At 45.2% G+C, this 15,904-nt stretch overlaps 1 protein-coding gene across 3 annotated transcripts in view; it reads right to left on the minus strand.

The window, feature by feature from the left end:
• Positions 1-15,904, minus strand: part of LOC109938557 (ras-related protein Rab-37) — a 94,494-nt gene that overhangs the window by 64,640 nt on the left and 13,950 nt on the right. For 2 of the 3 annotated variants that reach the window (XM_048611145.1, XM_048611143.1), the window contains exon 2: positions 6,727-6,837. The exons of the other annotated variant lie outside the window; for it this stretch is intronic. In XM_048611145.1, coding sequence (XP_048467102.1) covers positions 6,727-6,837 — 111 coding nt within the window. The remainder of the gene's footprint in view (positions 1-6,726; positions 6,838-15,904) is intronic. 3 annotated transcript variants of the gene reach the window in all.

Below are 15,904 nucleotides of genomic sequence, written 5' to 3' on the forward strand. Positions count from 1 at the left end.
CCCTTCTTCAGAAAGTTCTGAAGAAGGGTCCAGACCCGAAACGTCAGCCTTCCTGCTCTTCTGATGCTGCTTGGCCTGCTGTGTTCATCCAGCTCTACACCTTGTTATTTTAAATAATTGTGTTGTAACACAAAGGAAATTTACATCTTTAAAGTAGCAGACTATCTGGAGGACAAGGGTTCAGTCTCCACTGCACATGGACGAGCTTCACAATTACAGACTGTTCCACTCCAGAGCCAATGTGTCTGGAGCAGACTGTGCCACATTTAAATGTCACCTTCACCAAATGAGCCAGCACCTGAGGAACAGTTGGAGGCTGAACGATAGTATCTAGTTGGAATTCATTCTGTCTGAGTGTATTCACCGAGATTTTCCAAGAAAGTCACGTCCAACAGTTTCAAATAGAAGCACTGAGGTCTGGGGCAGTAGTCTTGTAGGGCAGAGGAGCACTAGCAGAAAATAGGAAATGGAAAGTTCAGGGCTGAGGTTGGGAAAGTATTATTGCCCCAGATCAGATCAGATCGAGCTCCAGCACTGTAAAAGTGCTTAAGTATTTGGAGGGATACTACTCTAGGGTTTTGCCAGCATGTATCGCAATCTTTCTCTCTGTTCTTTTAACCTTTCACCTTTCTGTATACAGTGAAGAAAGAACAGATAGGAAAGCAAATGATGATGTAGAGTGAGCACACGGACATGCAGATGCAGTCAGGTTAGGCTTGGGTTCAAGGTAGAGAAAGGCGAGAAAGTATTCACGAGGCTGTACAACCCTGCTAAGTGTATATGGGTCTTAATGGGAAGGCAGGTTGAGTGGACATTCACCCCATTGAATGTTCCCCATGATCAAGTGTTCTCAGTAGAAACACACATGCAGCAAAGAGGATGTGGTGGCTGTGCAACCAGTGACATCATACATCTTGTGTATAAACCTCAATCTGATAAACATCTTGTTAAAACTGAGACAAGCAGCAAAGTGACAAGATCAAACTGAGTGATCCTGTTCACCGATGAATGGTTGCATTGATGATGTTGTGTAGCTGGGGACTGCTGGATTAGAGGCTTCACACCACAGACAGAGGAATTGTAACCTCTATGAATAGAATTGGGTCAGTTGTATCTCCCTGTCAATACAATGGCAAGTGCAAAGTTAGTCATCCTCATGAGCAATGGTGTCAGAGTCTCAATTTGGGAAATGTGAAAATTCAAGCATTACCACAGCTTCAGTTTCTCTCCCACTCTGCCTTTCCTTTACCTCCATTCCCTTTGTTCCACTTTTAACTTCAAAGTGAGAACAATTAAACCACTCACTGCCATGCATTAACCCTTCCTGAACATATATCAACATTCCTTGGGTTACTATTTCATAAATTATTCTGGGATCACAGCCAATGGTGTCATTCAGTGTTTCCTGTCAGAGTTTGTGGTCAATGGGACAAGACCCCTCACAAGAAGCAGGAGAAATAAGATCCATCCAGTCAAATCCCTGTCTTTATTTGCCATATCACTGATCACCACGCCTGCAGCTGCCAAGACATCAAGACCAGGAGGTCCTATCTACACAATTCCTCCTCTCTCTCTTCCTTCAACACATGCTTTAACATCTACCTCATCCACCTGCCCAAACATCTCCTGAAGTGGCTCGATCTCAATGATTGATTAATAGAGTTCTCACGAAGTGACATGAATCATTTCACTGCAATACAGGCACTTACGTTGGTCCAGGCCCTGAGGTAACAAATTCTTTACCAAAGTAACTCCACCTTTTTTAAACTGCTCCTTTAACTCTCTGACCAAGCCTGCAACCATGGTTGTTTATAAAGAAATGCGGTCGATGGAGCGTAATTGTGGACACAGGGATGGTTTGAGGTGTGTATACTTCAATACTGGAAGTATCAGAAATAAGGCGGATGAACTTAGAGCATGGGTTGGTACTTGGAACTACGATGTTGTGGCCATTACAGAAACTTGGGTAACTCAGGGACAGGAATGGTTGTTGGAAGTTCTGGGATTTAGATGCTTTAAAAGAAATAGGGAGAGTGGAAAAAGAGGCGGGGGAGTGGCATTGCTAGTCAGGACTAGTATAGCAGCTACTGACAGGCAGTTCGAGAATGATATGTCGACAGACTCAGTTTGGGTTGAGGTCCAGAACAAGAAAGGAGCAGTCACTTTGTTGGGGTTTTTTTACAGACCCCCTAATAGTTGCAGAGAAGTGGAGGAGTGGATTGGGAGGCAGATACTGGAAAGGTGCAGAAGTCACAGGGTTGTAGTCATGGGTGACTTCAACTTTCCAAATATTGATTGGAAACATTTTAGTTGTAATAGTTTAGATGGAGTGGATTTTGTCCAGTGCGTTCTCACTGTCCACGGGTACAGTGCCGGAAGATTGGAGAGAGGCAAACGTCATTCCCTTGTTCCAAAAAGGGAATAGGGATAACCCTGGAAATTACAAGCCAGTTAGTCTTACATCAGTGGTGGGCAAATTATTGGAAAGGGCTCTGAGAGATAGGATTTATGATCACTTGGAAAGGCACAGTTTGATTCGTGATAGTCAGCATGGATTTTGTGAGGGGTAGATCATGCCTCACAAACCTTAATGAATTCTTTGAAGAGGTGACCAAACACGTGAATGAAGGTAGAGCAGTGGATGTGGTATACATGGATTTAAGTAAGGCGTTTGATAAGGTTCCCCATGGTAGGCTCATGCAGAAAGTAAGGAGGCATGGGAGAAGGGGGAAATGTGGCAGATTAGATTCAGAATTGGCTGACCCTTCGAAGACAAAGGGTGGTAGTGGACGGAAAATATTCAACATGGTGCTCAGTTACGAGTGGTGTACCACAAGGATCTGTCCTGGGTCCTCTTCTATTTGTGATTTTTGTAAATGATTTGGATGAAGGAGTGGAAGGGTGGGTTAGCAAGTTCGCGGACGATACGAAGATGGGTCACATTGTCGAGAGTGCAGTGGGCTGTTCTAGGTTACAAAGGGACATTGATAGGATGCAGAACTGGGCTGAGAAATGGCAGATGGAGTTTAACCCCGAAAAGTGTGAGGTGATTCATTTTAGAAGGACAAACTTGAAAGCAGAATACAGGGTTAACGGAAAGATCCTTGGCAGTGTGGAGGAGCACAGGGATCTTGGGGTTCATGTTCACAGTTCCCTGAAAGCTGCCACCCAGGTGGATAGCGTTGTTAAGAAGGCATATGGTGTGTTAGCTTTCATTAATAGAGGGATTGAGTTCAAGAGCCGTGAAGTTATGCTCCAGCTATACAAAAGCCTGGTTCGGCCACATCTGGAGTATTGTGTGCAGTTCTGGTCGCCTCATTAGAGGAAAGATGTGGAGCCGTTGGAAAAGGTGCAGAGGAGATTTACCAGGATGTTGCCTGGAATGGAAGGAAGGTCTTACAAGGAAAGGTTGAGAGAGCTAGGGCTTTTCTCTTTAGAATGACGAAGGATGAGAGGTGACTTGATAGAGGTGTACAAAATGATCAGAGGTATAGATAGAGTAGACAGACAGAGACTTTTTCCTAGGGTGGAGGTAGCTATTACGAGGGGGCATAGTTTTAAAGTGAGTGGAGGTAGATACAGGGGAGATGTCAGAGGTAGGTTCTTTACTCAGAGAGTGGTAGGGGCGTGGAATGCATTGCCGGGGAGGGTAGTGGAGTCGGCCTCATTAGGGGCATTTAAGCGGCTACTAGATAGGCATATGGATGATAGTATAAGGTAGGGGTGGAGGTTAGATAGACCTCAGGATTAGGGTAAAAGTTTGGCACAACATCATGGGCCGAAGGGCCTGTACTGTGCTGTACTGTTCTATGTTCTATCCCTCACAATAGCTTCTTCTTTGCCTGGTGTGTATTCTTATCTGGTTACACTTCTGTCAAGTACTTTGGGACTTTGTATTCTATGTTGATGCTGTTATTTAATTGTGAGTTGATGTTGCTCTGGCGACCTTGATGAACATACCACAGTAAATTGCCAATTCACTTCCAGCTGTACCACTGATAATACACTGGCTGACAGCATAGCGGGCATCTTTTGATGGGCACTGTCTGTTGGTGGGTGAATTACCACGTACGGTTTGGGTTTGTTTTTCCTGTGTTAGTGTGGGGGCCCTGTGAACAGCAGGCTATGGCCTCTGCAATAAGTGAGTCAACAGTTTCAAACTGACTACAGCTCATTTTCTTTATGGTTTCCTGTCACTTGACCCAACAGGGGTTAGGCGGGGAGATGCTGGAGAGGCTTCTCCCCTCCCGTTACTGAGCTCAGCCACTGAGAGATTCAGACTTGCAAAGCCAAAAACAAAAACAGAAGTTGCTGGAAAAGCTCAGCAGGTGTCTGTGAAGAAAAAAATCAGAGTTAATGTTTCGGGTCCGGTGATCCTTCCTCAGAACTGAGGAACCCGTTCTGAGGAAGGGTCCCTGGACCTGAAAGACTAACTCTGATTTTTTCTTCACAGAGACCTGCTGAGCTTTTCCAGCAACTTCTGTTTTTGCTCCTGATTCACAGCATCCGCAGTTCTTTTGGTTTTTATTTGTAAAGCCAGCAACTCAGCTCTCTCGAGAAATTCAAAACTAGAAGATTCAATGGTAGTGGCTCCCACTGTTGCAACAATAATCTTTGGTTCAAATGTCCAAAGAGCCATTGAGTCATACAGCACAGAGAAAGGCCTTTTGACATGCCGGTCAAAAACAACCATTTATATATTCAAACTCCATTTTCCAGTTCTTGGCCTATAGGCTTGTGCGTCTTGGTATTGAAGTGTGTATCGAAATACTTCTTAAACGTTAAGAGGGTTTCTGCCCGTACCACCTCAAAGTAAGTTCCGCCTCAACAAAACCAGCACTGAGCCAAGGAAGGGCAAATTAGGAGGGGGGCAATCAAAAAGGATGATTTTACAAGAAGGGTCCTAAAGAGGGAGAGTGCATCAGAGGGATTTTGGAAGGGAATTCCAAAGCAAATTGAAGCAAACAGTGCAGTGAAGAGAGGCTGGATTCATTACAGAGACAGGTGGTACTGTCGAGGAAGTCGGGAGGCTGCAGAAGGACTTGAACAGGCTAGGAGAGTGGGCAAAGAAGTGCAATATAAGAATGTAAGAATGTATGAGATAATGTACTTTGGTAGGAGGAGCAGAGGAATAGACTAAATGGGGAAAGGCTTCGGAAATCTGAAGCGCACAGGGCCTTGAGAGTCCTAAGTTAGGATTCTCTTACAGTTAACATGCAGGTTCAGATGGCAGTTAGGGAAGCAAATGCGATGCAGGCATTCATTTCAAGAGGGCTAGAATACATGAGCAGGAATGTACTCCTGAAGTTGTATAAGGCTCTTGTGAGACCACATTTAGAATACTGTCAGCAGTTTTGGGCCCCGTGTCTAAGGAAGGATGTGTTGGCCTTGGAGGGGTTCCAGAGGAAGTTTACAAGGATGATCCCAAGAATGAAGGGTATGTGCAATGAGGAGCAGGTGAGGACTCTGGGTCTGTACTCGATTGAGTTTAGAAAGATGAGTGAGGATCTCATTGAAACTTACAGAGTACTGAGAGGTCTGGAGAGGGGATATGGAGATCAAGGGCTCTGGGAAGAAGTCAGAAGAATGGGCTTGAGAAATATATCAGCCATGATCAAATGGCAAAGGAGGCTCAATGGGCTGAATGGCCTAATTCTGCTCCTATAGCTTATGGAAATGAAGTGAGAGTTCATGGTTGGAGAAGGTTTACAGATATTGGGAAGGCCAGTGGTTTAGGAGTGATATGACCAGTGACCCAAAGCTCAGACCCCGTGGGATAGATTTAAATATAACAGTGTAAATTACAGGTCTTGAGGGAATTTGAAGTCCCTTCTGAATACCCCCACTGGTAAGTTACTCTCAGTGATCCTATTCCATTACCAAACTGGCTGTGTGAGAACAGCATCTCTGTCCCAGTCACACTGAGACAGGGCAATTGAGAAGCTTGTAAATGATCATAATGTACATAGCTTGTCAGATATGGTCACTGCAGGGTAGATGGGACTCCCTGTCATGGGAGTCTTGGCAACTATTCAACATCTCAGACTTTCCATTTGCAGTGACTCAATGATCATTTGTGGCGAAGGTTTTATTTTTGTGGAAGATGTTATGAAGCTTTGTTACAGGTCAATTGGTTCAAATAAAGGCAAGAAGCTCAAAAGCGTATAACTGAGACAACTGGGATAAGCTACAGTAACACATGTTCCGAGGCTTTATTGGACTGGCAATGTATATGTGGCACTTGTACTCAGCAGACTGTGTCTATCTACTGAGTATATCTCGTAAAAACAAAACCTAAGAACAAGCCCCTGATAACTAACTGTTTCTGAGCTGAAAATCCAATTTAAAAACCTCCATGGATTAGTATGGCCCAGATTATGGAGCCCTTCAGCACTGTGGGTACTACTTTAGATCGCTTTTGTATATTAAAGCCAGAGTGTCTATTCTTCATTCACAAGTCTGGGCAGAAAGAGCTCCCTTTGGAGATGAGCATGCACCATTCAGAGCCCTCTTACAGGCAAGACAAGGGAGGGAGTCCTGCTTTATCAGGGAAATCTTATTTGGTCTCCACTGAACTTACTTCCACCCAAGGCCTCTTTCCCAATCCGTCAAGATACCAAACCTACTGTAATCCAGTGTCCTCTCAGTAGTTCAGGAGGTATCTGGAAATTCCCTCTGTGGAAATGTATAAATCAAATAAACAGAAAACTCAGAGCAGTATCTCACCCTGAAGTCTATCCCGACTGTGGCGATGAAGTTTCCTGCTAAAAAAGCACGATCTTTGAACTGGACTAGGAAGCAGGTCTTGCCCACGCCAGAATCTCCAATTAACATGACCTACAGTGTGTGTGTAAAGTCTAATTAGAATATTCCTTAAAGAAAGAGCTTGGCAATAGAACATGAAATGGTTAAATCAACAGGCCATTTTAACACAAGAGATCCAGCAAAGTTTGGGAGCTGACCCTCTAGGCCTAAAGATTCCTTTACAGCTTCTGGTAACAGTGACTGTATTCAAGGAGATCCCACTAAGGCATTGGTTTATATTGTACAACCAATTCCAAAAGGGAAGTATAATGAATTTCCTTACAGCTGAGAGTAAATGTTTCTCACTTGAGACTAAGTCAGCGGAACAGCTTGAAAGAAGTTTCTGTCCTTACTTCCCTGGCTCTCTCCGCTGTCATCTTGACTGTGGGGCAATACCCCATACTCCAGCCCCGTGTCAGAAATGCAGTGCATTGAAGACCAACATCAGAGATTGGAGTAAATGAACCAAGCTTACTCTTGCGCTCAGTAATGAGGGGTTACTGCAGTATTCAAGGTGCTGTCTTCCAAATGACACATTAAGCTGTGGCTTAAGTAGCCCACAGTATGATTGGAGGAAGAATGGGACAGTTATCCTTCACTCTTGCTAAATGTAACAACATTTGTTGAAACAGATATCCTTGTCCATTATCCCATTGCCGTTTGTGGGATCTTGCTATGCATAAATGGATTGCTGCATCACACCAGAGATTGCAACTCACTAACATTTCGTTGGCTATAAAATGTTTTGGGTGTTCTGGGGTGTGAAAAGAGCTTAATAAATACAAACTTTCTCTGTATATGTACATCCGGGACTGAGGTCATGGAAGTCATTTGCATTCCAATATATTGTTCATTCCAGTAACATCAGTGACCTACAGGACAGCTTCAACAAGCAAACAGTACTCTAGAGAGAAGTGTCTCTACATGACTTTCAAAAATAACTGAACGACAGAAAATGTCTCCAACCTACACCCCTTCCTATTTCTTCTAACCTCCTCCAGACCCTACACACTTCTCTATCGCTGTAACCTCCTTCAGCCCCCTTCACCCCTACCAATTTTTGTAATCTCCTTCAGACCCTATATGTCTCCCAATCTCTACAACCACCTCCAGTACCCTGTACCCCTCCCTACCTCTGTAACCTCTTCCAGCCCCTGCACTCCTCCTATCTCGGTCACCTCCTCCGTTCCATACACCCCTGTCGCTATCTCTGTAACCTCATCCAGCCCTGACAAACCTTCTATCTCTGTAACCTTCTCCAGTCCCTACACCCTTCCTTGTACCTCATCTTCGATGGGCTGATATGTGGCAAATGGAATTCAGTGTGGATAAATGTGAGATAATACACTTGGGCAGGACAAACAAGCCAAGGGAATATATGATAAATGGTAGCACCCTTCATGTACATTAGTTGCTTAAGGTATCAGGCCAAACAGGTAATGTGGTAAAGAAGGCATATGGTATACTTGTCTTTACAAGCTGACTCATTGAGTTTAAGAGCAAGGAGGTTATACTTGAACTGTATAAAACATTGGTTAGGCCACAGCTAGAGTGTTGTGTGCAGTTCTGGAATCTGGGTTAAAGTCAGGGTTAGGGCTATGAAGGTTATAGGAAGGATATGATAGCACTGGCTCTGGGGCAGACGAGATTTACCAGGACACTGCTTGGGCTGGGGAGTTTCAATTATGAAGAGAGATTGGACAGACGGGGGTTGTTTTCCTTAGAGCAGAGGAGAATGAAGGGGAAAATGATTGAGATGTATAAAATTATGAGGACCATAGATAGGGTAGACAGAAAGAGACTTTTTCCTTGGAGGAGGGATCAGTGACTGGGGGTGAAGATTTAAGGTAAGGGACAGGAAGTTTAGAGGAGATGTGAGGAAAAACAATTTCACTCATAGGAAGGTGGGAATCTGGAACTCACTGCCTGTAAGGGTGGTAGAGGCAGAAACCCTTATAAACATTTAAGAAGCATTTAGATGTATGTTAGTGATGCCAAGGCATACAAGGCTTTGGGCCAAGTTAAATGCTTGTTTTGACTGGCACATACTTGATGGGCCAAAGGGTCTTTCTCCGTGCACTATATCTCTCAGAATTTATGAGCCCTGTAACCTTCTCCAGCCCCTAGACCCCTCCATTTCTCACTTGATCTTCTAAGTTGCAATGAAAAAGATTATTCATTTTTCAAACCTTTCTTTGCTCTCTCGCTGGTTCTATTCTGGTGAACTTTTCCCGTTCCTTTTCTCCATTCCTGCTTTCTCTCCTAGTGCCCAGAACTGAATAAATCCAAGTATTTGATCACTAGTGAAGTGACCATACGTCTATTGGTTTATTGTAGAAACCTGATCAACGGACCAATAGCTTTTAGGGAAGGGAATTCTCCAACCAGACCTGGCCCATACATGACCACAGGGGCACAACACATGGTTAACCATTAATACTGAGTGCAGGAAGTGAACAAATGACCCGATGTAGGGATGGATCCCCACAGCCTCAATGAGGACTGAGCACAACCTGCAGACACTATAGCAAAGAGAAACAAAGAGTAAGCCAGGAGGTGGGACTGGATGAGACAGTTCTGTTTGAGAATCTGATAAACCAGACTGGGGCCTCTTTCCACTATCACACAATCTGTCTCAACTGAGAAACAAAAGAGCCTACCCTCTAGTGTCCTACTTGCCTGGAGGAACACCAGCTCCTCAGTCTCTTTTCAACAATTGTTGCAAGCAACTTGGAGAGGGGAGACTGCAATAGGACTTTGCTCAATAATGAGGGCTCTCACAGTTGAACTACCTGCTCACCCCCATTTGCGAAACTAATCTAAACAAAGGAAATCATTTTCTGATCTCCTCCAGCTGCTCAGGAGACTGCACCTCATTCTTCCTGGGACCCCTGAGTATTTGACAGGCACTGCCCATACAGTAGGCTGTTCACCAGCTGTAGGTAGTTGCCAAATGGCCCTCGAAGGGTAGGTCCTGAGGTGATACAGAAGTACAGCTGGAACCTGCCAGCACTGAGACACAATGAGGATTAGGGAAGGATTGGCACAAAACACACCAACTAGACACAGCCTAGAAGGAACAGAGGAACAGCTCTAAGAACCTTTCCAGGTTAGTGGTGGGACAGTGGTCCAGGGGCTGGAGAGGGAAGGTGATAGTAGGTGAGGAGAGTGGAGAGTGTAGGGATGGGGCAAAGAGAGAATAAACAGAATGTGAAAGTGGCAATAGAGTGGAAGAGTGACAGGGCAGGGAGAACAGAAAGATGATGGGATTGATTGAGAAAATTGGGAGAGGGTGGGGAGAAGGGAGAGGGTCGGGATTGGAGAGAGGGTGGGGTTTGGGAGGGGGGAGAGGGTGTTGAACGGGGAGGGGTTGGGGAATGGGGTGACAGTGGGGTTTGGAGAGAGGGTGGGGAATGCGGAGAGCTTGGTGACTGGGGAGAGGGTGGGGAAAGGGTAGGAATTGGGGAGAGGTTAAGGACTGGGGACATGGAGCATCAATGAAGCCCAATGAGATTGAGCCCAACTTGGAAATGGGGTCCCTGACTGACAATACGCATCATCCAAACTGTTTCCATGGGGATTCCCGTCGCACAGAAATGGTTAACCCAGGGAAACAGGAGAGAAGAGAGAATGAAGGTTGGTGTGAATCTATTAAAAATAGATGTTGTAAGAACTTTAACCAGTGACTGTGTCTCAAGGTGAGTGACTGGATAGTGAAACAAGCTCACTATCACATTGCAACTTCCACTTGACTCACTGCCAGAATAGAACAGAGCCATTACAAACCACTTCACTCATACACCTTCACTATCAATCCCATCTGGAGTCAATCGATTCCAGGCACCAGTGTTGCCAAGTATTGACTCGTAGGTCACAATACCCCTGACCACTTCTGACACAAAGGTGAACTGATATATTTAGTATTTTTTAAAACCAATTTCCAACTCTTTGTTACTGATTTCAAACAAGTTACAACACTTAGCGCATGCCAGGTAATAGCTGAAAAGGGAACCCAGTGAGGTTGGTGACCTGTATTCAGTGAGAGTGTCCATGGAACACAGAGCTAATAGATATTTAGGTAACAGGCACATTGGTGTCTCAAGGCCATGAGCAGTATGGGAGGTGGTAGTCCCTCTTTCACTTGAAGGGGATCCTTGGCTTCGCTTCAATCCTACTCAGCTGGGAAAGGGAATGGGCAGGTCAGAAGCTCTCTGCATATGACAGCTCCCGGGCCTAGACAGTGCGGCCATCAACAGGTCCAGGCAGCAAGTGGTCAGCTAGGGCTTTTGCCTGCCTCTGTTCCTCATGTCCATACATGGGGCTCCCTGGGGACAGAGCACACTGTCCACTGTTACACTCAAGGCTCTCTACTTCCATGGGGATGGTGAGGCCCTGCAGCACTTTAACAACCAGAATCGAGTTTTACTTTGATCCGGTTTCCTTTAAGATTTAACCTTTAGGTCTTTTTTTGGCACAGTTTATTAGTGGGGCTCTTTTAAGAAGGGGAGGAGTGCTCATTACATTATAATTGCTACCCTGTCCATTGAGATTAACACAAGAAGATTTGGAAAAGAAACAAAAAATTAACCAACACCTTGAAATAAAGGAAAGCAGACCAAAGGGGCAAAGGAAAGAAAAAAGAATAGTATTGCATTTCTTTTGCATCTGACATGGCCTCAAGAAATCCCAAAGCACTTTACAACCAAGAAAGTATTTCAGAAATATAGTCACTTGTTCCTGCATTTTTCACATTACGATATTTTTGTACACGTTAACCTCCCATAAATAGCAATGTGACAATGTTGGGATTACCTGTTTTATGGATGTTGGTCGTGGGGTAGATATTGGCCAGGACATTGATAGCACAAGGCATGAGCCAGGAATACAACTACAAGAAGTCAGAATAAAAATCCGGTGGGACATGGGCTGACCATAAAGGGAGCTCTAGGTACTGACCATCCTGTGGTTTGATCACAGAATTATAGTGGGATGGGGTGACAATCTGAAACTGGAACTTTCTGTGTAGGAAATGTAGAAGAGCTCTCCCCTCACTGGTTCATATTATAAAAAGGAAAGGATTTGCAGTATTATAGCACCTTTCACCACCATCAGACATCTCACAGCACCTTACAGCAATTGAAGTGTATCTCAGCTGTTGTCACTCTTGTAATGCAGGGAATACAACAGTCATCTTATGCATAGCAAACTCCCACAGCTATTTGATCATTATCACACTGATAATCTGTTTTTGTGACATTAAGGGATAAATACTGAGACAAAGCCCTGGGGATTCAGCCCAGTCCATCATGAAACCAGCCTTCCTTCTACTGTCTCCACCCACACTCCCTCGGGAAAGCAGTCAACATAATCAAAGACCCCTCCCTCCCTGGGTGTACTCTCTTCCATCCTTTTCCTCTGGGCAGAAGATACAAAAGTTTGACAACAGATCTAATAGATTTAAGAACAGCTTCTTTCCCGCTGTTATCAAACTAATGAATAGACCTCACATATATTAGGGTTGATCCTTCTCTGTTCCTTCTCTGTAGTTGAAACCTTATATTCTGCACATATTCTGTTCCATTACCCTGATGTACTTATGTAAGGTATGATTTGCTTAGCACGAAAAACAATAGTTTTCACTGTTTTTCTGAATAAGTGTCCCGACCCAAAATGTCAGCTTTCCTGCTCCACTGATGCTGCCTGGCCCGCTGTGTTCCTCCAGCTCCACACTGCGTTCTCTCAGTTTGCACTGTACCTCGGTATGTGATAATAATAAATGAAATCAAATCTTTCACATCAGTCCAAGGGGCAAATACAGCCTCAGTTTAATGCCTCATCTGAGATTGCTGCACACTTGCAACACTAGCGCTGCTGTCCCAAAACTCTGCATTTCCCTCATGAAACCTCTCTCTCTTTCTCCAATCCTTTCCTCCTTCGAGATGCAGTTTAAAACCAGCTTTGACCAAACTTTCAGTTCGACGTTCCTGTGTAGGTCGGTCTCAAATTTTGTTCAATAATACTCTCAAGGGTGTTTTTGGACAATTTACGGCATTCATATAGCACCTGGAATTCAAGTTCTGGTTGCTGTTCTGGCAAATGGTTATTTGACTTGTTTGAAGGTTTCACTTTTCTTAATGCTCCAGTCCTGCTAGATCCTCACAAACAGGTGTGCTGTTATAACAGTGAGAATACAGGTGTGCCTGAGCCTCCTGGCCTTAGGCCTTTTCTCTGTAAGGCTACAGATCCAGGAAAACCAGTGTCTGTTACCAGGACAAGTCAGCAACAGTGAGTTCAGGAATTATTTTAAATTCTATATATTCAGATCAGTAAAAGTCAACACCAGGATAGGAGTCACATATAGGCCAGACCAGGGAATAATGACACGTTTCTACCTTCAAAGAACACCTGGTGAACTAGCTGAGTTTTTTTGTTGCAATCCAACTGTCACACTACTGATAACAGCCTTATGCTTCCAGATTTGTGCAAAATCTTAACCGAATTAAAATTTAAGTGATCCTGTTTAGGTATGAGCTGACCTCAGATGGCCTTTTTGACCTTTTCATTCCACCTTGATACTGGGCTGAATGAGCAATTATCTAATCCAAAGCCACGAGAGCAAGAGAGGTCCAGAAAGAGTCTGTCAGTTCCATCAACCAACAATTCCTAACGATACTGTAGGGGCTAGCCTTAGAATTGTTGTGCCACGGAACAGGTCCTGCCCACCAGGAGAATGGAACACAGTTGTGGACTCACTACCCTCGATTATGTTCCCATATGGGGAATCAGAACGGGTGCCCTTGTAATAACATTCAACAATGCAACAATTACTGCACCTCACTAAATATCCATCTCACACTCACACAAACTCAGCACGCTTGGTTACGTGCAGCTTCAAGAAGCTTGACATCATCAAGCCCAATACAATAGCTTCAACATTCACTCCCTCCACCCCTGACAGACGTGGGGTCCATTCAGTTATCAGACTCTGCTAGTGCCTCAAATGCACATAAACATAGTTTTGTATGCATCAGAGATGTTTTAGGTTTGTTCGGATAGAGTCAAACTTCAATATTTGTTTCCAGGATAGGCTACCGTCAGAACCCAACTGCATTTGTGACTAAGTATACATTTTATGGTATTGTTTATGAATAAGATATATTTTTGAACTTAAAAGAAAGCCCTGACAGATAGTGGCACACATTGCTGGGTGCACTGGAACTGAACTTTCATGGGCCACTGGATGAACTGGCTCCAGCGAAATTCAAACACAGGACCCACCAATAGGAGAACTGTTGCTTGAATCTTGGAGGAGCAGTTCGTCCAATCATAGGCTGGTTCTCTCCCGTGCCAGCTGCTGATAGGTTCATGATGTGTTTGGAGGATGAGGAAGGAATTTAAGAAGGTGTGTGTGTCTGGGAGCTGCAGCAAAAGCCTTTTACCTGGGGGAGGGCTGGTCCTGGGGATCTGTCTATCAGATGTGGGCAGTGTGGGCACAGGCATGAAGAGAGAGATGGTGCAGTCAGACAAGATACAGAAAGGGCCTGCAAGGCTATTGTTTAAATTTATTCATTCATGGACGAAGGTGTTGCTGGATATTTAATATCTGTCCCTATTTGCCGCTTGAGAAGATGGTGTGGATGGTATGCTTGCTACCACTGTGTGTCAGTGATGGAGGGATTGAATGTTGAATGGTGCTAGTCAATAGGGTTGCTTTATCCTGGATACATGGGAACACCACCACCTACAAGTTCCCCTCCAAACCACTCACTATCCTGACTTGGAAATCTACCACTGTTCCTTCAGTCTCGCTGCGTCAAAATTTGAAATTCCCTCCCTAAGGGCGTTGTGGGTCTACCTACAGCAGGTGGACTGCAGCGGTTCAAGAAGGCAGCTCACCATCACCTTCTCGAGGGCAACTAGGATGAGCTCTGACAATGACAACAACAACGACAAATATATACCTTTTCATGAAACTTAAGTAGAAATTTTAATTTTACAAAGTTCACAAAGGTGGACTTAAAGAGAGAGAGAGACAGAGAGAGATAGGGACACAGAGACCGGTTGTGTATGCTTGGGGCACTCAAAGTGTGGGACAAGGTGACTTGTCATAAACAACCACATAAACTACCACAGCCAATACCCAACTGTGCACCACCTCAAACACCTCAACTCCACTCACTTCCATCCCTAACACCCCGACCCCACTCTCTTCCATCCTTAACACCCCGACCCCACTCTCTTCCATCCTTAACACCCCGACCACACTCTCTTCCATCCCTAACACCCCGACCCCACTTTCTTCCATCCCTAACACCCCAACCCAACTCTGCTCCATCCCTAACACCCCAACTCCACTCTGCTCTATCCCTAACACCCCAACCCCACTCTCTTCCATCCTTAACACCCCAACCCCACTCTCTTCCATCCCTAACACCCCAACCACACTCTGCTCCATCCCTAACACCCGAACCCCACTCTCTTCCATCCCTAACACCCCGACCCCACACTGCTCCATTCCTAACACCCCAACACCACTGTCTCCCTTCCCTAACACCCCAACCCCACTCTGCTCCATCCCTAACAGCCCGACCCCACTCTCTTCTATCCTTAACACCCCGACGCCACTCTCTTCCATCCCTAACACACTGACCCCACTCTCTTCTATCCCTAACACCCCGACCCCACTCTCTTCCATCCTTAACACCCCGACCACACTCTCTTCCATCCCTAACACCCCGACCCCACTTTCTTCCATCCCTAACACCCCAACCCAACTCTGCTCCATCCCTAACACCCCAACTCCACTCTGCTCTATCCCTAACACCCCAACCCCACTCTCTTCCATCCTTAACACCCCAACCCCACTCTGCTCCATCCCTAACACCCCAACCCCACTCTGCACCACCCCAACCGCACTCTACATCATCTCAAACATGCCAACCTCACTCTATACCACCCCAAACACCTCGACCCCACTCTGCTCCATCCCTAACACCCCGACCCCACTCTGCTCCATCCCTAACACCCCAACCCCACTCTGCTCCATCCGTAATACTCTAACCCCACTCTCTTCCATCCCTAACACCCCAACCCCACTCTG

The sequence above is a fragment of the Rhincodon typus genome, chromosome 23, assembly GCF_021869965.1.
Source record: "Rhincodon typus isolate 14 chromosome 23, sRhiTyp1.1, whole genome shotgun sequence".
Lineage (NCBI taxonomy): Eukaryota > Metazoa > Chordata > Chondrichthyes > Orectolobiformes > Rhincodontidae > Rhincodon > Rhincodon typus.